The sequence below is a fragment of the Uranotaenia lowii genome, chromosome 1 (genome assembly GCF_029784155.1).
Source record: "Uranotaenia lowii strain MFRU-FL chromosome 1, ASM2978415v1, whole genome shotgun sequence".
In the NCBI taxonomy this organism is placed as follows: domain Eukaryota; kingdom Metazoa; phylum Arthropoda; class Insecta; order Diptera; family Culicidae; genus Uranotaenia; species Uranotaenia lowii.
In genome coordinates this window covers 93,668,201-93,692,666 of record NC_073691.1, presented here as the reverse complement: position 1 = coordinate 93,692,666, position 24,466 = coordinate 93,668,201, and the positions used below count along the sequence as shown (strand labels likewise).

Sequence of the window (24,466 nt, the reverse complement as noted above, 5' to 3'; positions counted from 1 at the left end):
AAAATAGATCATTTCTCTGTAAAGAAATAATGTACGCCAAAAGTAAAAATGTCATTTTGGAGGGTTTTTATTGCACTTGAAGGAAAAAAATACATAAAAATCTTTCGTCAGCTTTTCGGATGAATTTTCGAACTTTTTTTGTGATACCACCCATCTGTTTCTGCTGGTAACCTCATTCGCCATCTTGTTCCACCACTTTTCCATTTGAGCGGGTTTTTTCATGGTTCTGCCACATTTCTCCAGTTTGCCCTTAACTATTGCCCAATATTTCTCGATGGGACGAAAATCCGGACAGTTTGGTGGATTGATACTTTTTTCAACAAAATCGATCTTGTTCTCCTTATACCACTTAACGACATCCCGGCTGTAGTGGCAGCTTACCAGATCCGGCCAGAACTTCACCGGACCTTTGTGGGACCGAATGAATAGCAAAACCCTCTTCAGGAGACATTCTTCTTTGTAAACATTTCCATTCATTGTGTCCCCAGTGATGAAAATCTTAGTCTTCTTCCCACAATTACAGATCCCTTGCCAAATCAAGGGACATTCCGCAACATTCCCTTTACGCTTCGCAAGGTAAAATTTGTTACCGGGTATTTGTCCAAAATTGTACTTGGTCAACACTTTCTCGTACAACTTCCTTGCCCTGGTTTTGGCAACCAGGTTTTGTTTCAGCGTCCTGTTGAGGTGTTTGCTTGCATGATACGACCGCAAGCCTTCTCGCAAACAAATTCGTCGAGCTGTACTGTGGTTCGTCTTGAACTTTTTTGCCAAATTACGCAAGGAGATTCCAGAATTATTGTGAACTGATCGAATTACCTTTGCTCGCAGCTTCCGGTCAGATGTTCCACTTTTACGCCTGGTTTGTTTTGCTCGGTCCACCGTTAGGGTCTCCCGGTAACGTTGCAGCACCGAATTTATAGTCGATTTTGTATATTTCAGGAATTTCGCGATCTTTACCCCTGACCACGTCGGTTTCTCTACGTGAGTGTGCAGAATTTTCTTTCGCCTTTCGCGTTCCATCTTCGATAACTTTTGACTGACTACTTCAATCTTGATGAAATTTTCACCACTAAGTAAACAAACACTGTTAATAGATTCTGTAGACTGTTATTAGATTCGCGATGTGACAACTAGGGGCGCTGCAGTAAATGAAAAGATGCGACCAGATTCTATTTAAAACAGACTTCATTTGTTTAATTTGTTTATTTGTTAATTAAAAGTGTGAAGATTAAAATAATGAAATTTAAAATTTGCTGAAGAAAATTTTTTGATGCATTTTTCTTTGAACTCTTTTCCAAAATCGGCATAAGAGATAATTTTCATTTCCATAAAATCTAAATAATTCACTTTAATTAGATGAAGACTATCAAATTGATATTCTACATGGTTTTATTTTAAGAAAAAATCTTAAAATTGCTATAGAGAAGAATAATTTGAACTGAAAACTGAAATCGATCCTTTGTTTTTTGTTATCTTTGATAATTACTCCTTCTGATCAAAACTTATTGTTACAAAACGTTTCCACTACTGAAAACATTATAAATTATTGATTAAAGACAATAAAAACACTTTTTTCCACTTTAATTTTTAGTTTCGCCAAATTTACGCTGATTTTTTTTTTGGCCGTGATAAAATTGAAAAACTACTGTATATGCCACGGAAGGTGCTTCACTCCGCAGGTTGTGACACCAATCCTGAATCTACTGCATCTCTTGCTCAAAAGAAAATCACTGCGTAGTTGAATCAACCTGAAGATAAGGTTGCATAATTAACTATTGACCGCTAAATCAGTCAGGCATTTTTTTAGTTTTACTTGAAAAACATGTCAGTCCGTGTGAAAAAGATATAAATAATTAAACAAAAATTTGTTGATTCAGTCATTGAAACTCAACCAATCATTTGGTTTTTATGAGAAACTAACCTCAATTGCTAGTGAAAGGAGTTCAATCGTTTCAAATTATTCATGCAGCAAATCATTTCGAAGGATGTTTGAATAAATCTCCACACAAATACTTTCAACGAGACTGACTCTAACGCAAACCAAAATTAAAGAAAAAACACAAAACAAACTAAAATACGGAAATGACCACTTCCGAAGCCATCACTTAGCAAACGATTAGCCGATAAAACCGTGTGCCATAAGCCATTTGCCATGCCGCGTTTGTTGAGTTGTGTCTCTCGTGTGGCGTGGTGCGCTCTACTATACGCTAAGTCTATTATAACTAAATACAAGCTCTCGAGGCGCTCTAAATGCTCAAATTATTTCCGCCGTTTATGTCATTACTCTATTTTCTCCCCCGTCGCGACGTCCCCATCTTCTTTCAATTTACGAAACGCGATCTTCTGAATGTGGTGTGTGCGTCTGTGTGTTTGTGTTTGGCTGTGGTGAGTAGTGGGGGGATAATGGGGGGATGATACACGAAATGATGTGAGCCGGCTCAGTTGGATAGTTCCAGAGCCCGGGCTGGCCCAGTTGTCCCCATTCACTGAAGCCGAGGTTTGTTGTTTTTTGCTTTTTTTCGTCTCTCTTCTATTGCTCCGTTTTGTTCCACCTGATTTTAACCGGAACCAGGGGGAAGTGCGTGATAAGGTATGGTTGGACTGGAAAGGTGTCGCGCTTTCCTCATTTTACCACTTTCGGGAAGGCACACGTCCTTCAGGATGTGTATTTTTTGTGGCAGCTAATTTAGTTGACACTTCATTGACCTTTTTAATTTTGAATTTTTAGTCGAAAGGTCAACGGACTTTGCCTTATGTTAAGAAAAGTGTACAGTAGGGTTCCAATTGATGAATTTTCATGATCGAATTTTGAAAACTGATCATTCAAATTTTGTTTATTGACCTAAAAAAATTTCGAAGTTTAAAACTTTCGCCTGATTAAAAAATTCAATGTTTTTAACGTAACCCTCGACCAGAAAAAATCAAAAAAAGATGACTTTTTACCAAAAAAATTTCAAGTTGATAATTTTGCCTGTTAAAATAAAATCAAGGTTTTCCACGCGATCCCCGACAAGATAAAATCGAAAAATGACTTTTTACCGACAAATTTTGTAGTTGAAAATTTTACCTGATTCGATAAATTCAAGGTTTTTCACGCGACCCCTGACTAGAAAAAATCGAAAAAATTACTTTTTACCAAAAAAAAAGTTCAAGTTGAAAATTTTCCCTGATTGAAAAAAGTTAAAGTTTTTCAAGTTCAAAGTGCAAACATGATCGATTTTAAGTTTATAATGCCAAACAATTTTCCAGATTTCAAACTATACCTACTTAGTGATCTTTTGAGATTTTGAGAATTTCATTTAGGGGAACTGGGTAATAAATGCCGAAACGTCGGATGAAGAAATTAAAATCGATCTGAGATTTTTTCTTGTCTTGAATTGCCGAAAATAATTTTTTTCATTACCCAACCAGTTGATACATTTTTACGATTTTCAAGAATTTGAAGAGTTGAAGTATTTGTCCATTTTCATAATTTATTTATGGTTTATGAGAATGAGCATGAGAATGAGCATGAACATGAGCATGAGCATGAGTATAAGAATGAGAATAAGAATAAGAATAAGAATAAGAATAAGAATAAGAATAAGAATAAGAATAAGAATAAGAATAAGAATAAGAATAAGAATAAGAATAAGAATAAGAATAAGAATAAGAATAAGAATGAGAATGAGAATGAGAATGAGAATGAGAATGAGAATGAGAATGAGAATGAGAATGAGAATGAGAATGAGAATGAGAATGAGAATGAGAATGAGAATGAGAATGAGAATGAGAATGAGAATGAGAATGAGAATGAGAATGAGAATGAGAATGAGAATGAGAATGAGAATGAGAATGAGAATGAGAATGAGAATGAGAATGAGAATGAGAATGAGAATGAGAATGAGAATGAGAATGAGAATGAGAATGAGAATGAGAATGAGAATGAGAATGAGAATGAGAATGAGAATGAGAATGAGAATGAGAATGAGAGTGAGAATGAGAATGAGAATGAGAATGAGAATGAGAATGAGAATGAAAATGTGAATGAGAATGAGAATGAGAATGAGAATAAGAATGAGAATGAAAATGAGAATGAGAATGAGAAAGGGAATGAGAATGAGAATGAGAATGAGGATGAGAATAAGAATGAGAATGAGAAAGGGAATGAGAATGAGAATGAAAATGAGAATGAGAATAGAAATGAGAATGAGGATGAGAATGAGAATGAGAATGAGAATGAGAATGGAATGGGAATGGGAATAGAAATGAGAATGAGAATGAGAATGAAAATGAAAATCTGAATAAGAATGAAAATGGGAGAATGAGAATGAGATAAGCATTAGAATGGAGAAGTCAGTAAAAGCGAAGAAAGTTTAAAAGGAGATATATAGTAGAGAAATCAATAAAAGCGATATTGATAAAAGGCTAAAGAAAAGAGGGATAGAGAAAAGAGAGATTGAAGAGAAAAGTTTATGACAAAATCTGAGGAAAATATCGATTGGAGCAAATTGAATGAGGTTAAGAAAAGAGACATGAAATAGACATAGAAGAGAGAAGTAAAGGACAGGGAAAAAGCGATAAAAAATATAAATTGTTTAACCCTTCGTTTCATAAAGTAACAAACTTGCAACAGTAAATGTATGAAAAAACGGAAAAATCGTATTTTATTTTAATTTTTTTTCTTGATGTTCACATCATTTTGAACTGTTTTAAGTGATTTTTAGGGAAAAATAAAAAAATCATGAAACGAAGGGTTAAGATAAACGAATTATTAACCAGAGCTCACATCGCTCTAGAGAAGAGAAATAAAAAAAATAGAATAAAAAAAGGGATATCGAAGATTTAAAATACAATAAAGTCAAATAAAGAAGAACAAGATTAAAAAGGAAAATTAACAAAATGAGGTGATGAATAAGAGCAAATTTGGGTGAAAAGAAAAAGTGAGAATTTTGAACAAGAGAATTATAAATAAAAAAAATTAAGAAAAAAATGCTTAGAACATTTTCGAAAAAAAAAAATAGAACGACAATTGAAAGTTTGAAGAAATTTTCATGAGCCAGCTTTTGGTATTAATAGAAAATACATACACCTAGTTCAAAATGTTATCTCATCTGGGAAAGACCGAATTAAATCCTGACAATCGGATTTATGATCCATAAACCAGTTTAATTTTCCAAACGAATGAGTCCTACAAAATTGAATTGCACAACAGAATTCGAATCTGATGCTTCATTAAAATATTCGACCCAAAAGAGTGCTGTTATCCCCATCATTCCAAACCCAAACAAAACACATCCAGCCAAACAAAATGGGGCAGCATGTTTAGATACCAAACCTACATTGTTTTGGTTCCCATTCCCCTTTTCGAACGAACATTATGTTAACAAAAGTAGGTAATCTAACATACTAATATCCGAAAATATATAGTAACAATATTCTGGGGAGTCATGTCTAGCAACAGTAAGAGTAGATGAAAAAAATGAAGACAGACACAATAGCACAAATTTTTGGCACAAATCTACCTCTTTATCATTCCATGTGCACAATGAAGAAAAAAAAAAGTTGTAGAAAGAAAGTAACTGTGTGAGTGAGACAGACAGATAGTTGGAAGAAGATTCGAGCTGAGCTGAGACTGACACACTGTGGCTGACTGGCTGGCTCTGCACAACAAACGAGGCTATCTGCTCATGTATTCTAATTTAATTTTCGTTTTCGTCTCCTGCCTGACTTTGTACTGTGGTGTGTTCCACCAAAATTTTTCGGCACGAGAAAAGGTCTTCCTTCCTTCTTTACTGTACACTGACTGTTGTGGAGTGTAGGACTTCTCTGATGGAAAGTCTGATGTGCACAAGTCTCTGCTGTGGTACTTTCATGCATGCATACATACTCATATCTAGCTACACAAGTACATCGTTCCTCTGGTCGATCTGTACGGCACATCCGACGACGTCATGCGGAAATGTTACTCCATGACACAAAGATTTGATGGCAGTTATTAACGAAAAATGAAACCAAATTGGAATGTCGGAAATAGAGAATGAGACAAATTGGCTGGATTCTTTTTTATTTTTTTATTTTTGATGATTTCACTGCTCCGTTCTTCCTTCTTCGAAATTGGACAGTTGGAACGTTTGTTGTATTAATTTCATTATAATGACATTTATGCGCTGTCGGAAGATGGCAAGCAAATGACTTGTCAACAATCTACTGATTGACTAAAGGCAGTGTCAGCAGATTTTGTATACAAATGTATACCAAATTCTTATATTTTAAAATATCTTTCAAAGCAAGGAATTTCCATCAAAGGTTAGTTATACCACTTTTATCAATCCTAATTTGTGCCTACTCTCTGGAGCCACCACTAAAATATATCCAATACTAGTTTCCTTAGTGGATATATTATTTAATGCAAACTAACTTTCATCCAAACTAATCAAATTTGAAGTATTTCTAACCTATATCTAAACGGAAAAACCTCCAGGATTTTGTCACAGAATTTTGAAAACAGTCGCTCAATTGCGAAACCTCAATTGGTTTTGGGGCAACTTTCTGGGATCCCTGAATCCCTGAATATTTCAAACTTCTTCTCCTCGTGTGTTTGCGCTAATTTGACGTGTTGTCCGCACCACGTGCGGAAGTTTCCCGTTTTATTTTCCCACAAGCAAGGGAGCACATTGCACAAAACAACAGATTTCCGGTGAATTTTCAGGTAGCATTACTGATGAGAGGTGTGTGTGTGAGTGGCAACCCAAACACACACGCAATGTTTCTGTATGATGTGATGTACGACAAGTTTTCCAAACAAGCATCCTTGTTGTTGTGGATTATTATTAACCCCATGCCACAGATTAATGCTGGCGATCAGGCTTCTTAGGAGTAATTCACGTTTTTTTTTATGATTTTGTTCAAATTTGTTTTCATCTTCTCGATCAAGCAACTGAATTAAAAACAATAGATTTCTTCGATTTTCTCCACAAAATGCTTGATTTTTTTTTAATTTTTACGAAATTCAACATTCATAAAATTTTCGTAATGATATTTTTGATGCTTTATTTTACAAATGGAGAGTTTGGCATTTTCACGATTAGTGTTTCCATCCATTATAGAAAATCGGAAATAAAACGATACTTAAAATTTATATGAAAAGTCAGGAAAGGTTAGGGATTTCTTCACGGAATCATAAAGCTTCAAAAATTTTGAGCGTTCAATCTCTCAGATGTTATCTATTTCATTATTTCAAAATATTGAAATTATTTCACACATGTACATTCGGGTGAAAATTTCATGATCGAATTTTGAAAACAGACAATAAACTGACAAAAAACTGACCTGTGCAAAATCTCAGCTCAATCGGACTTGATTACCCTCGAGAATCACCGAAGGTAAGACTGAAAGGGATTCGCAGTTGGCCTTGGACGAATACGGTCGTGTTTTTTTTTGGTAGCGCTTTCCGTCTCGTTTTCTCATAACTACTTCCAATTTTAAATTGGGAATTGAAGATACTTTAAACTTTTTACATTGACAAGGATGAGGTGAAGTAAAGTATGATTTTATGTCAAGTTTTGGGAGCAGCTACCCGAGATTCATTTATCTTGATTCGAAAAAAAAGTGCTTGATAGAAAAGCAAAGAAAAATGGCTGGCGGTGCTATCTGTTTTTCAATAACGCAGTGCAAAATTCAACGATGCCCTGGTACAATAATGTGTTTTGGTGGTCGAATGCTGGTGAAACCAGGATAAATTGGTGTAAAAAAAAACGAATCAGAAGGATTTTTCAAATAGATATTGCCGTGGCGCAGCCTAAGTTAAAGGTCAACGAAAGTGAAAAAAGATGAGGCCGCGATGGGCAAACGAAAGCGCGATTTTCCTGATTGTTGTGATGCGCGTTGCTCACCTTTTATCCCTTCGTTTCACGATTTTTTATTTTTCCTTATAAATCACTTTAAACAGTTGAAAATGATGAGTACATCAAGACAAAAAATTAAAATAAAATCCGATTTTCCATTTTTCCATGCAATAATTGTTGCGAATTTGTTACTTTATGAAACGCAGGGTTAATGGACTTTGGTGAGATCGTTCCTATTTTAAATTTAATGCTTTTGCATCATATTTAATTTATTTTGCGTATCAGTTCTGTTTGCCAAGTAGGATTTCCCAAGTATATATCCCTTCCTCTTTCTATCTGAATACAGCACCCTGGGTCGCATAAGTTCTATGCACCTGGAAAGTTCATTTATCTGTATCAGATCATCCCTATTATGTTTACATTGACTTGTCCAGGTGTACATTATTGTAGTACACTTTTTTTCAAAACCAACACTTGAAATGAGTTTTGAATACAGAAACTCGTTTCGGCGTCTTGTGTTTGTTTTAGATTATTGAGTTGTTCTTTGTGTATCAGCCAATAAAGCAAGATGTGTGTAGTCACCCAAGGCTATGATATGCTATGCTAGAATCACCGAAGGTAAGACTAAAAAGAAATCAAAAAAATCGAAATTTTAATTGTGATGCCAAATTTCTTAAAAATGCATAAAACGTCGAAATCTGGTGATATGACAAAAAACATTTTTTTGTCAAAATCGACTTCAAAATTTCGAAAATTATCAAAGGAGGGGGGGGGGGACTGTAACCCAAGCATATCCGGAAAATAGAAATTTTAATTTTGCCAAAGGACTCATACATGCGTGAAACGTCCAAATCTGGTGTTTTCTAGAAAAATATTTCTGGTCAAAAATCGACTTTCTGGGACTTCTTTATTTTATGCAAAATCGATCAAGTCCCAGAAAGTTGATTTTTGGTCAAAATTTTATTTAGAAATAACACCATATTTCGACGTTTTATGCATTTTCGATTCATTTGGCATAGAAATTCAAATTTCGATTTTCCGGATTTTCTTTGACCCTCCCTTGCATAAATTTTAATTTACCACAGGTTAGTTTTTTGGGCCAATCTACAAAATGTATATGGTCGAATTTCGAAGTTCAACACGACCCATTCAGCTGTCACCCTAATATACATACATAGGTTAGGGTGGAAGCGAAAAGAGAAGGGCTTAAACATTTCGGAGATTTTTTTCCAAACAACTGACCTATGGAAAATTTCAGCAATCATTTTTTTTTCAATAAATGTCAATACCCAACAAATGTACCGTTTAATGAAGTGAAAAGGGCAGAAGAAAAAGGAAATTATTAGAAGATCGCTAGCTACTCGCATCGTTTTTTTTTCATTTTTTTGTCTCGAACAGTCTATTTACGCTTCTTTACGCTACTGAATTTCCGAAAATTTTATTTTTGAATAGGCAATGATAATCATTGAAGAAGTTTGCAAAAATGGAGTGTATTTGTAAAAAAAAATGCAACACTTTGTTTCGTGAAGAACTTTTGAACGCATGAATGGAAATTGATAGAATTTTTAGAGAAGCCACCTAGTAATATAATATTTACATGGGGAAAGTCGGATAAAACGGACACAGCGGGTAAAACGGACACTTTCAATATTTCGAAAATTGCAATGTTTCGCACAAATCTAATGATGGGAATATGTTCGTCTAAGTGTATCAACACTTTCGAGACCCTTTGTTTATTTATAGCAAGCAAGGTCCCACAATAGTAAACAAAACAAACAAAAACTTTGAGGATCCATTATCTGATGTAATTTTCTCTCCTCATAAAATAGTTCATAACTCGCAAATTTTTCGAAAATTTCAACCGTTTTCAAAGGTAGAGTGATTATTAGGCTTCTTTTTAACCATTTGGAGGAAAATCTGCAAATTTCAGTCCAAGGGCTTAAACAACAAACGTTTTTAAAAAAAAGTAGCAAAGGCGGGTAAGACGGACACCTTAAGGTCGGGTAAAACGGACACATAAATTTCTCCAGGCATTTTAATTTTTTCATCGGTTTGTTCCTCCATATGCCTTCAGAAGACCTTGGCAAGAGCAATTGTCGGTCGAAAAGCACTCACCATCTCAAACAGGCCATAAAAAATGTAAAAACATGATCTCCGGTGAAGAAAGCGCCTAAAAAATATGAAATTCCGAAACCACACGGTTTCGCTTCTGGACTCGGACCTGTTGGTTCCATTTTGGTTGAAAAACGTTTTCAAATGCTTAACTCACAAAAATATCTAATTTTTCAGCAATTTTTGCGGCAAAATGTACCTTTTCTGAGCAGTGTCCGTTTTACCCGACCATTTTTGAAAAGTGTAATTTGCAAGCATGTTTTGAATAGCTATAAAAACAGTTTTGATGAAGGAAATTTACTCATTTCAACGGTTAATGCGTTAGCAAACAACCTAAACTGCTCATCTGCACGAAAACTGCGATGAAAAGAGCAATATCTGATTTTCTATTGCGATTCTACCTTAGGGTGTCCGTTTTACCCGACTTTCCCCTACCAAATTTGATGCCAATATATAAAGCCAAATGATCTCTCCAGTGGGCACCTGGTAGGTTTCCAGCCCGAAAATTTTCGTAGAAATGGATATATTTTAAAAGAAGGCGACCATTTTCCCTGCATAGCACTTACAAAGGTCCCACAAAGCCTCCGGGAACAGAAAACGTAATCAATAAGGGGCCGTCCATAAATGATGTCACGCGTTAGGGGGGGAGAGGGGGTTTCGATTTTTGTGACAATTTGTGACATGGGGGGAGGGGGGGTAAGCTTGAACGTGACATCACATATTGTTACAAAAAAAAGGCAAAACAATAACAAATAATTTTAGCCTTAATTCAATAAAACTGTACTACGTAAACTTTATGAGCATAAGAAACTTAAATTATGGCAAAACGTGAACAGAAATGCTTGGCTATTCTAAAAGGCTTGTTAAAAGCTGGAACCTTTTTTTTTCAATTCTTTGAATAAAACTGATGAATTTAAAATAAAGATACATTTTTAATCAAATTTCTAAAGAGTTCAAAATTTTATCCTAGGGGGGGGGGGGGGTTATGAAAACGTGACGTAATACAAAAAGGGGGGGGGGGTGACAGAAGTTGTGACAATATGTGACAAGGGGGGGAGAGAGGGTCTATTTTTTCCAAATTTTGCGTGACATCATTTATGGACGGCCCCTAATAGCCTTGATTTGGAAAAAGGTTGGTTCATAGTAAGCATTATAGATGGCGCACGTGCCGGCGGTGCCCAAAAATAAAAGTCGATGAACTTTTTCATATGATGAAAAAAATTATTGAAGCAATTTTTAAACGAATAACAAAGCAACTTTTTTCACTGAAAATTGTTTTTTTATGTTCTCATGGATATCTTTCTTGAACAATCAGAATTATTTCTGCATTTCAACATTATTTGATAAATTCAACATTTTACCGATTTGTTTTTCTCAGGAGAAATGTTATTGCTCTACGCATTCGGAGAAAAAGGTCTTCATTTAATTTTTCTTCAAACTTTCGGAGCATTGAGTGGCACTGAATAAATCAAATTCTGCCTGACCAGTTCCAACAATTAAAATATGCAATACTTATCTTTTGGTGGAGTCTGCTGATTTTCTCAAATTTCGATCGCCGTTGGACTGCTGGAAATAGCAGTACCTAATTTTTGATGATGTTGACGCTGCTAGTTTAAATATTGATGTTAGAACAACTTGATTTAACTGTGTCTTGCCTTGATGGGTAATTTTTTAACTCTCGTAGCTTAAATTCTCCATCAATAAGAAGAAAAATTACACCATTTGCAGCTTCAAAAAGTTTGATGTCAAAAATTCGCGTTTGCTTCTATTCAGGCTCAGCCTACTTCTCATTAACAGTATATGGTTGATGTTTGATGTTAAAATTCTGCAATTCTGAGCTATAAGAGCAAGTTCACTCGTGTTGGAAAAAGTGGTAGAAATTTTGACACTTTTAGCACATTTTGAAAATTTCACCATGTAAAAATGTTTTCAAGATCTTTGGACGTTGTATTTTTTTACAGCACTGTTTCTATTTCAGCCGTATGTGATAGAAATCGAGCTATTTTTGCATCACAGCATGCGAAAATAGAACACGTGTTGTTAAAAAAAAATGAAGGCTGAATTGAATTGAAGATCTTGAAAATGTTTTTGTATGGTGAAGTATGGTGAGTCAAAATTTCTACCACTTTTCCCCAACACCAGTGAACTTGCTTTCATACTGGAGGCATATTTAAGAAATTAAAGAGTGAAAGCATGTTAATTTTTAAGTGTCAAAAATCTTCATACAAATTTTTGCAGCAAGTATCAGTTAAGTTTGTTGGTCAAAGTTTTTGGGTCTTGGGTTTCATTATTAATAATTGAATTTTTGAGTGTGAAATGTTTTGCAATACTGCTAACTATTACCTAAAAATTTAAAAATAACATACCTATAGATAAAGTTTCGTATACCGAGAACAGAAGTTACTTTTTTTGAAGTATTTAGTGCATTGAATTGGTTTTTCAAAAGCAATATTCATGTGAATTAAATTAAAAGTATGTAAAAAAAGCTGTAATCTTTTATATATATTATATTTTATATATATTATTATTATTTTATTTTTAAAAACCAATTTCTGTATGTTTGTATGTTTGTCCTCTATAGACTCATCCAGATGAGCAATTGATTTCAGGTATTGAATTTAGGGTCAGAGGTCGGCAAAAGGGGGCGTCCATATAAAATTTTCAATATTTTTGTGACATGATATTTACGTTGTTATGCATCGGATTGAGATAAAAATTTGGGCTCGGATAATTTTAGAGACATGCAAATCAATTTTGTGTAAGGGGTCATCCAAAGGGGTCGTCCATATTAACTATTCCCTTTTATGCGATATTGACGTTGTTATACATCGGATTCAGATGAAAATTGAAACACGAGAGTTTTGAATGGCGTGCAATCGATTTAAGGTATCAAATTAAGTTTAAGGGCCGGCAAAAGGGGTCGTCCATAATAAATTTTCAATATTTTCGTGATATTGGCGTTATTATACATCGGATTGAGATCAAAATTTACACATAGGAATGATTAAGACCGAACAATTGATTCCATTTATCCAATTTTGGGTAAAGGGTCGGCCAAAAGTCGACGTCCATATTAACTATTCCTTTTTTTGCGAATTTTGTTTTTATGCAATGATCGAGTCGAAATTTGTACACGGGGGTTGGGACAGTCAATTGATTTTTGATTTCAATATTTGTCTCAATCGAGAAAAAGGGGGTCTTCTAATTTAACTGTTAAATTTGTATTTGCAATAATTACTAGAGTCTGTATCGCATCGAGACGAAAATTCATATCTGTGGGTTTTTCTCACGGTCAATTGATCCTGATTTCAAATTTAGTACCATACAGAACACGTGATCGTCAATATTACGTGTTCAACATTTTGGAATAATTGCTTAACAATGCGTTTAGAAATGCATCTGGAAAATGCTTGGCAATTGGCATTCATTGAAACTGTTCATAACATATTCTAAGTTGAAAACGAAACGGAGTTCGTATGGGATCAGCTAGTTTTGTCAATAAAATTTTATATTTGTTTAAAACACAGTTCAAATTTGTTGTTTTTTTTTGCTGAGTAGTAAAGGTTCATTTTCGAACTCGTCATCTCAAATGTTGGCTATGTTTTATTCCCACCAGAACGATTACGTACTTCCAAAACAAACAAAAGCAATTCTTCGCAAATTTCACCTCGTCCGGGTTTTTTTTCACGGTCCTATGAAAATGGCGAAAAATTAAACTAAACTCCAGTTTCACCGCCCGTGCTTATTATTACGTTATATCAACTAAAGATGGTAATAAACCTGATTTCGGGCAGGCATCGCGGTTTGTGCACTTGTGCCATCTGTTAATAAGCTGCCTACAACAGTGAGCCCTTGCCGAATTCTCACAGAACCAGCTCGAAGAAAAAGGTAATTAAAAATTAGGCATTATCGGATTTATGCAAAAATTATGATAAACAGTTTAAAGATGGAATATCTAGGGGGATGGCGTGGAAGGAAGCTGGAAGAAACAATTGCGCCAAATTATAAGTAAATTGGATCACAAACCCACACTACACTCACAAAAGCATACACACAAAAAAAAACAAGCAGGAAAGTTAAATTGTACGACCGAGAGTGATTCGACCGAAAACCATCATCACACACAACACCCAAATTGCAACCGGTGGTGGAAAAGCGCGTGGTTAAAAGTTTCGAATATTATAAATTAGGATGGTCTTCGTCGTCGTCGTCGTCGTATCTTGTCGAAATTTCTTGTAGGTATGTACCTATACTGATGAAAGTCGCCGAATTTCAAAACAGAATGATGATGGGTGGGAAAAAGGAGGTTTTTTGGAGATCTCGACAGGCTCAGTAGCAGCAGCAGCACAGAATCCACGTGGCAGCAGCAGAAAACAAGACCAGTGGAACATCCACAACAATAATCAGGAAGCGGGGCGCACCGGGAAAGTAAAAACACGAAGCCAAGAATAGAATTAAAAATTAAAAAACTTTTCTCATTTATTTTGTGATTTTCGGTTTAATTTCGCTTACGCCGCTGGCAGTTTTCCGCCGATGTCATATATGGGTGATATACGCGATAGCCTCCGCGAAGATGGTTTGCGTGTTTTTTTTTCGTCTTTTTAATAACCTTCTGGTGGATTCGCCATATTCAACCGTAGAAGAAGCAACCAATTTGGAAATGTTCGCTTGTATAGAATCTCTGAAAGGTTTCGTGTGGATATCTAAGTGTTTTGTAAGTTAGAAACAACTCTTTTTTAATTTACCAAGCAGTACATGAAAATATATTTCAGATGTTTGAATTCACCTTGAAAATTCATTAGCAGAAGATGGCTTATCTTCATCCATTTAAAGACGCCTCGTAATACTGATTTTAGTTACGCACCTAGCATCACTGGTAAGGCCGCCAACAACTAAAAATTTGAGGTTATGGCTGAGGCCAATTTTTCGCCAATAATACCCTTAAAGGTATGTTGAAAAACATTGCCTCAATAATTTATCAACTTGAATGTTATATATTTCCGGAAATAACTGTTTTTGACGATGGATAATCATACACAAAAACTTTAGAAAGTTTTAACTACTTGATTAAAGCGCAATTTTCCGTTTAAATCAGTTCAAATTTTTATCAACAAAGGTGACTTCATTAACACATTATGAGTTTTTTACAATATTTTGTTCGTATAGTAATGGACAAAATATAATAACAAACAAAAAAAAATTATAAATTTGTGATTATTTTTTTTTAAATTGACTTGTTACTTAAACTTAACTTTTAAATAAGTTTTGTAAGTTTCGATAAGAAAACTTGGGTAAATCTGAGTATAAATAAATTTTGAAAAAAAATCTAAAAACCCAAAAAACGGCTTTTTCTCAAAATCTTTATTTTGTATCATAGAACTTTGCATTTCCCAATTGAGGCCCTATTTCGAGAAAACACAATTTTAAATTGTTGTGTTTGGTCATTTTCCATATATTTTACGAGAATTTTTATTTTTCTCTCCTATATAATAGTATGTAAATAAACATATTAAAATTCGAAAAATTTATCAAATATAGTTTGACACATGGAGAATCGTTTGGCATCAATAACTCAAAATCGACCATTTTGTCACTTATACCCCTTTGGCTCTCAGGGCCTCAATTTTTTTTCTACTGTGGCTTAAACAACTTTAAAGATGAATGGTTAAAAAGTACGGGGTTTTGTTTTTGTTTCAACCACTGCACGATGGGAAAAAGTCAATAAACCGCGAAGAAATTCAATGTCTAACCTCCTAGACCATAGGTCGGCAACCTGCGGCTCTTTTGATGTAAAGCTGCGGCTCTTTAGGTCACTATGCTAATATCATATAAATTTTTGAATAAAATATTTAGAAAATCGTGCTTAAGCGATATTTGAGTCTTGTGACCTGGCACACGGATTTTCATAGGTTCAGAAGAGAATTTTACAATGCATTTGCTGTAGGAACGTGGGGATTGGACCAAATGGCAAAATATTATTTTTTAGAAGCATTAATTTATCATTTACCGTAAATGCAAAGAATGTTTTGTCATCAAAAAACGTAACCCTAATCAAATTTTATATTTGAGGCACTCGCAATCACTGTTTGCCCTCTATGAACAGTGATCAGTTGAAATTTTTAAAATCTTATTAGTATTAATCAACCCTTTCGAAAAATATTTTCAACTTTGTCGCGTAACAACATAATATTGGATAAACCACCTCAATCCTATCACATTTATTGTAATTGAAATCGGTCATTGTAATGTATCTGAATATTGATACCTCATCAACATTATATATCGTCCGGGTTACCCGGGGTTTGCCCAGATTTTCAAAGAAAAAGATGGGAGATGATATCTAAGAAAAAGTCCCGGTTTTTTCCCAGGATTATTCACAATTTGCACGAAATTCCAAATTTTCATCTTGTCTCGTTTGTGAGTTGAGATTTGAACGCCGCTGATGTACGTTTGTATTTAAAATGTTTTTTTCGTGGGTTTATTTTTCAGCATTTTTCTTGCTTTTTTTGGAAAATAGCAAGGATTTGCCTGGATTGTACCCGGTTTTGAGCTTTTAATTAAGAAACCCAATACACGGATTCAGTCCGCCTGGATACAGAAAGGTTCTGGAATGGCTACTCAATAAAGATTACAGATTTATACTGGTCAAACCACAGATTTTTTTTCCAGTTATCTAAACTTTAGTTAGCATTGATGAATAATCTACTATGTTTTGTATTCATTTTTCATTCCGTTGAACGCTCAATACTGAAGAAGCACATGTGACATATATGAGATAAATAGAAGTCAAGTCTTTATGAAGTTTTTATGAAAATTTTTAGCTCTTAAATTACAAATCCTACATAAATGTGGTCAACGGGAGAGTTTTAGAAAAATGATTTATGTTTTGGAAAAAAATATTGACCAAAAATGTTTCAAAATGCTACACAGAGAAAAATGCATTTTTAAAACTAAAACTCCATTTTTTTTAAAAAAGGCCATCTCAGAATATAACGCAATTTTTTTTCTACGCCGATTAATAATAAGACATACAAGTCGTTCATACATTGCAACTTGTGCATATTTAAGAGAAAAAATAAGAAGAAATTGAATTTATGTACCGTATCTAAAAGGCAAAACACTCAAAAGTCAGAGGACCTTGAGAGATTCTTCAAAAATGCCAAAACGATTGCCGGTACACAAAAGTTTCATTTGTTTGTACCTATAAATAAATAAATAAACATCAAATTGCTGCTAAAAGGTATTCTAATTCTGAAGATGACTCTATTTTTTTTATTTATTTGATAAGGCAACAAAGAAAAAGTAATTGCATGCATAGAATTTTGTTATTATAATTATTTATGTTATTATTGGAAATGAACTAGAAGCATCTGGTCATTTTTATTGAGACTGAGTCAAACGTTTCATAAAGGTCAAAAGAAAAGGTTAAAGAAATAGTTTCATCAAATTCTGAAATGGCAAATTTCGGGAATTGTATTTAATTTTTGAAAAGCATTTTTTTCAGCGTCGGATTAAGAAAAAAAATCCATTTTTTTCTCCACACTCTCTCATGAACCACATTTGTGTTGTAATTTTCAAGCTAAAAATGTTTGTAAAATTTTTGCCTGAAAAGCTTGGGCCTTTTCAAATGCTAGTCTAGATAATTTTTGAGAAAACTAAGTATGCCAAGTTGCTTTACTAGGTAAGATCTTCATGCCCACAAAATTTCATTCAATTCGGAGAGAGTCGTGCCAATTTTGTGTCGATTTGGCGTGAAATCCGGCTATGGAAAGCTTTAGTATAAACTTACTTGCGAAAAACAAATTGCGACTCTGCTAGTGACGCTCTGGCAGTTAACCGGAGCATATAAAATGGCGGTCAAAAACATGCGTGTAAAAATGCACAATGATTTTGACTAGTCTCTCTTCTAACCTTTCAAACTTTTCTGTCGTAACTCGTTTTGTCGTGCCGTACAGTCTTTAATGGAAATGTGTGAAATTATGTTTAGATTAAAAATTTCAAATTTGTAAAGCTATCAGTATCTACATGTGTATAAAAGTTAAGGTTAAAAAAGTGGATTCTACAGATTAGCTACACCCATAGAAGAGGTTGCAAAAATCAAAGCCTTTTTGGCAAATCTCTGTGCCGAAAATGCGCTGAAAAGTGTATTGTACCAATGATGACATGATTGGAAAAGCACTACTGGCATAAAGACTCGAGCTCTCAAGCAAAATGATGCATGACCACTACATTCAAGTGAAACAAGAAAAACATTTTTAAAAACATAACAAAAATACCATGCAAACATAACTAAATTATATCAACCCTTGGTAGCATTATATCAAGATTAAATATATCTCAATCAGAGTTTGTATGTAATGTTTGTATTGTCCTCATTTCACTTGAATGCAATTTTGGACTACCGCCGTTTTGAATGTTGCCTCTTTTTGCTTTTATAAAATGAATCTATTCAGCCATTTTTTCTTGGGATATGTTTCAAACAATAAACTAACCGTTTATTTATTTCTTTTTCATTTCAGCGCAACGAGTCTAATCTAGACGTATCGCTGTCAGTACCACACTACAACGGTCAACATGGTCATCACTACCAGAACATGAACGTAAGTTTAATTCCATTTCACAAATGTGTATTTCAAAATCGGAACAAGAAATTTTCAAAAACATGTCACCCTTCAAACCAACAGTCGTCAAGTTCAGAAGAGTCGTTTTTCGACCGCTCGGTGAAAAGTTGTTCCACTCCAGTCGGAAGCAATAGCAGTCCAGCGAGGAACGACGTCGTCGACTCAGGATCGTTCAGTTTCGATTCTAGTCGATCGTCATCTTCGACCTCTTTGCTTGGTCCTTCAGCTCATGGAGAAATAGAATCCGGAAAACGTGGAGAGTATTTTTTCGATTCCCCCGGTGAAGATGAAGATGACGAGCCTTCGCGAGTTTTCTGCCGGGGCGATTCAGATTTTTTCGATTCTGAATATGAAAGTGAGGACCGAATGTCTGTCGGATCTTCGGGATCCGCCGCTGAGTTTCTGTGTTCCCATGATTCTGGATTCTCCGAAACGAATGCCGCAGGATACGATTCGAAGTGTAGTGAAGATCTGTTCAATTCGGTCAGAGTATTAAGCCAAGATTTTTGGGATAATTTACGAAAAGATGATACTTTATGTAAAACAATAGAAACCGAAAAGAAAAAGAAGAAACGCCAGGGAGCCGTTTTGTCAACCGAAACAATGGTATCGGTAAGAAAATCTCAAAGGAGCTGTCAAAAAAGTGAATCTGTTAATTTTGACAAATTTCATTTGAAAACTGAATCGAAGACCAAGAAGAAATTTCACAAGGAATTAAAACAGAAAATCCAACATGTTTCCAACATCGTAACGAAAGTTGAAAAAGACCCTTGTGAAGAGGATCAAGCCATAGATGATCGAACAGATCCTGATAGAACTTACTTTGAGGTAGAGATTGAGACCCAATATACTCTACGAACAACTCAAATCTTCAGTATTCAGGAAGCTAATCCAAATGATGCTAGTCAACACCATAAGACTGTGGAAGTTCAACCTGAAATAGGAAATGGTAATTCTGTTCAATCACATCCTGGACCAAGCACACAAATTGCGGAGATATTTGAAGAGTCTGATAAACCGTTCTTCGAAGATTCTAAAGAATCGTCTGAAATAAATCCGAGTCAAGTTCTAAAAAATCAACTAAAACCAAGCGAACCAATTTCAAACAACCATGAAAAAGATGTCCCAATTGCAAGTGGAAGCCAAATGTCTCAACCGATCTGGAGATTTCCGACCCAACCGAATCCTTCTACCAGTCAAAATCCTGCTCCACAGTCTGACTTTGGAAACTTTCCAATATTATCTCTTCCGGAACTATTTGGTCCCAGTGCCTCAAACCCTGTCCGTTCGCTCGCAGAATTCTGCTTCCCGGTGCGTCATAAAGCACGCATAATTCCGAAGCTGCAGCAGTTGGATGCATCGATTTCGCTGGAAGCGACGACAAACATTTCCACCCGTCAGCAGCAACTAATCGATTCAATTGCGGCCACTTTTGAGCGTCTTGAAAAGCTGGAACAACAAAACCGGAAACTTGTGCTGCAGATCGAGCCCAGCGCCCAGTGGAAGGATTGCTTCATGGAGAATGATATGTGAGCTTCTTGTGTTATGAAAATCCTAAAAAAAATCTGATCTCTTCAATTCCTTCTTCAGGTTCAGATCTCTTATTTCTGATCCAGACCTTACACAAAGAGTTCAGATTTATATTTTAGATTCAGATTTAGGACATAAGGGGCCTTATTCTGCGAGGCGAGTAAAGTGACTCGGAGTCACATTAGTCGTTGTCACGGAACTACTGTCGAGGTATTCTGACAGTCACCTCACTCTAGGTGACTAGTTCATCACTTCAGAGGCGAATGTTCACTTTGACGTTCCAGAGGAAATGAACCAGTTTCATGGGGTTCACCGTACGAACTGTCAAAAATGTGAGGAGCATTCAAAGAAGGTAGTGTGATCTTCAATTTCTTGCAATGAAGCATTGTGCAAGCAAGCGAAAGTTTATTTCCATTACGTTGCATTCTTTTTCTTCTAACTAGGTAAAGCATAAGAAAGTATCCTGATTATCTCATTTTCCATGTTTAAATTAGGGATTTACATTTTTGTAAATCGCATACGGAAAATAAAAAAATGATAAATTAACCGAGAAGCGAGGTTATTTTTTCCACCCGCCCTCACCTCGCCACGAGGTAAGTTTCAGCTTTATTGGATTTACCTGTTTTACGAGGTGAATTGTCCTTTTTTTTCATCTCAATTTACGCGAACTTCACCTCGTTACGAAGTAACGATGGATTCACCTTTTTCTCGGAGAATTTTACCTTTTTTTCCCAGCTCGATTCAGGTAAACTTTACCTCACTGTGAGGTGAGTTTCACATCGAAAAGATAGAAGTTACCTTTTCGGCTTCCATGACGTTTACTTTGCTATCTCGGTAAAATTTACTTTTTTTTTTATTTCCCGTGTATGCATTGACATTTCTCGGTAGTTCATTCGAAAATGACTTTTATCCAACGTGCGTACATATAAAGGTGATGTAGATCAGACAAAGTTTATGCAAACATTTGTAAACTTTATTGGAAATTTCAAACGTGTTGCAAACTATGCTTTTTAAGAAATTTTTTGTGTTTGTGTTTAACTTCAGCTATAAAATTTACACCCTCTAAAACCAAAAAATCATAATTTTTTACTTGTTTACTTATTATTAGATTTATACAATATTTCCATCACCTTCTTTTGTATCCCCATTGACTTTTACCGTTGTATTCATTTGCGGATTACAGAGATAAACTACGCTTTGAATTTCGTCATTTTTGAAATTTTTGTCTTTTTTATCATTTTTGATGTGTTTGTCATTTTTTGTCATTTTGGCATTTTTTTCAATTTTGTCTATTTTATCAATTTTGTCAATTTTGTTTATTTTCTCAATTTTGTCAATTTTCAAATTAGTTAATTTTGTCTGTCAATTATGATAATCTTGCCTATTTGACCTTTTTCAATTTTGTAAATAAAGTGAGTTTTTTCAATTTTGTAAATTTTGCCAATCTGACCAAAACGGTTAATTTGGACAATTTTGTCAGTTTCATCAATTTTGTCAATATGTTTTGTCATTTTTGTTTTTTTTTTTAATTTTGTCATACCTGTGATTTTTATCATTTGTCGAGTTTGTCAATTTTGCCAGTTTTGTCAATTTTGTCAACCTTTTCAATTTTTACAATCTTGTCTATTTGGGTTTTTTTTTTTAATTTTGTATTTTTGGCATTTTTGTCAATTTAGTCAATTTTGTTGATTTTGGCATTTTTGTCAATTATGTCAATTTTGATAATTTTACCAATTTGTCAAGTTTATCAAGTGGTCTATTTTGTAATTTTATTTGTTTTTCAAACATAGTCAATTTTGTTAAGTTTTTTTTTAATTTTTTTCAATTCTGTAAAGTTTGTCAATTTGGCCAAAATCAATTTGGATAATTTTGTTAGTTTCATCAATTTGCAATATTATGTAAATATGTTTCGTAATCTTTGTATTTTTTTTCATATTGTCATTTTTGTCAATATTGTTATTTTTGTGATTTTTATAATGATGTCAATTTTGTCAATTCTGTCATTTTTGTCTATCTTGTCGATTTTGTATTTTGTAAAGTTTGTAAATTTGGCCTAAATTAATTTGAATAATTTGGTTAGTTTCATCAATTTTCTCAATATGTTTGTCATTTTGTTATTTCTGTGATTTTTATAGTTTTTGTCAACTTTTTCTCAATTAAGTCATTTTGTCAAGTTTTTTTTTCAATTTGTAATTTTTTTAAATTTTGTTAATTTGGTTAATTTTTTCAATTTAGTAAATTTGGTTAGTTTTGTTGATTTTGTCAATTTTTTCAATTTTGCCAATTTTATAAATTTTATCAATTTAGTCTATTTTATCAATTTAGAAATTTTGTCATTTTTATCAATTTTCTTATTTTTGTGATTTTTGCAATTTTTTTGATTTTGTAAATTTTGTCAATTTTGTCGATCTTGACAATTTTGCCAATTTTGTCAATACAGACCCCGTTCGTTTTTGGCAACATTCGATTTTGGCAACATTCGATTTTGGCAACATCCGATTTTGGCACATGTGCCAAAATCGAACGGTTTTTAGAAGCGACATTACTTTCTAGTTTTCTCTATAACAGGACCAAGATAATTTAGACAAACACCAAAAATACGTTTTTACGTTCAGAAATGGTGATAAAATACAACAAAAAAACAAAAGTTTTTTAAAAAATTTATAAAGTACTCAAAAATTACAAAAAGATGAAAAATAAAAAAAAAAAAAAATCAAAAACAAATACAAACAAATGCCGAAAAATGACAAAACCAACTTAAAAATGATGAAGAATGACAAAAACAGCAAAAATGCCAAAAAAAAACAAAGATTTTAAACAAAACAAAAATAGTGCAAAATGCATCAAAAACATGAGAAAAAAAAACATACAAAATTCTGAAAATGGTTGGAAATAGACTCAAAATAACGTTAACGATAATAAAAATAGTTATTTTGTAAAAATAACAGAAAAAAATTCCAGATAAAAAACTGTTCGATTTTGGCAACATTCGATTTTGGCAACACAAAATGTTCGGGCATGTTGCCAAAAACGAACGGGGTCTGTATTGTTAATTTTTTTTTTCAATATTGTCAATTTTGACACTTTTGCCAATTTTGTCTATTTGGTAATTTCATTAAATTTTGTAAATATAGTAAATTTTGTAAAGTTTATTTTCAATTCTGAAAATTTTGTTTATTTGGCCAAAATCAATTTGGAATTTTTTTCTAGTTTCACTATTTTGTCAATATTTTTATTCATTTGCGTATTTTTTATTTTGATTTTATCATTTTTGTAATTTTTGTCATTTTTTTTCATTTTCGAGAAAATGATAATTTTTGATAATGATAATTTGATAATTTATGAAATTGCCTAAATTGACAAAAATGTCAAAATGGCAAATTTGACAATGCCATTTTGGCATTTTTGTCAATTTTGGCGATTGCCTAATTTGTTTCAATTCGGTTAATTTTGTCAATATTGTTAATTTTGTCAAGTTCATCATTTTCTGGAACATGTTTTGTCAATTTTGTCAATTTGTTTAGTAATTTTTATTTTATTTTTAATTTTTTTCATTTTTGTCAATTTGGTTATTTTTGTTATTTATGTCATTTTGCTCATTTTTGTCATTTTTTTATCATTTTTGTCATTTTTGTTATTTTTGTCATTTCAATTTTGTTGTATAAAAACAGAAGTTGTAGACCTCAAAATGGGTAATTTTGAATGAATTTAAGTTTTATTTGTGACTTCATATTAAATGTTATCCTCTTTGTTGCGCTCTTTGGTTTCTTGCAGTTCTGAATTAGTTGTTTTTTTTTTTATTTCATTCCTTCAAGTCAGCCCCGGAAGTTTTGTGTTAGTGACCAAATTAATTTATTTAGCTTTCTCAGCAGGATGGTTTAAATCCGAGGAAGAAGAACAAAGTCAATTAAAAAAATCAATTCGAAACATCACATTCAAGAAACATCACTAGCCAAATCATATTAGGAAAATTATCTTTTGGTTCTAAAACCGATCAACAAACGCTTTCGATAGCTTAATGGGCGTTTTTAAAACATCGCATTCAAGAGATTATTTCCAAATATGTTTAATAATTACTAAATTTTCCTTTGGAATATAAAACTTTTAATTTTATTTCACTTCAAAAGTTCATTTCTTCCAACAGGCCCGTGCGAAGGACTCGTTCATGGGTGGGGTTTTCAAAATTCAAATTTAGCTGGAAATAATAACAATACCAAAAATACACAATAAATAGGGAAATTAATTGCTAACATCATTTTCTTACACATTGTTATCACTCAAACTCAATAATAAAAAAAAACATTGATAAATTTTCCAAAAAGATGTTTCACGTTCTGTACTAGAAATTTGCTTGAAAATAATTTCTAAGCAGTC

General features: G+C 33.6%; 1 protein-coding gene across 7 annotated transcripts in view; it reads left to right on the top strand.

The window, feature by feature from the left end:
• Positions 1 to 24,466, top strand: part of LOC129740301 (TOX high mobility group box family member 3-like) — a 326,492-nt gene that overhangs the window by 164,515 nt on the left and 137,511 nt on the right. For all 7 annotated transcript variants that reach the window (XM_055731940.1, XM_055731937.1, XM_055731938.1 and 4 more), the window contains one exon: positions 18,461 to 18,541. In XM_055731940.1, the coding sequence (XP_055587915.1) occupies positions 18,461 to 18,541 (81 nt within the window). The remainder of the gene's footprint in view (positions 1 to 18,460; positions 18,542 to 24,466) is intronic.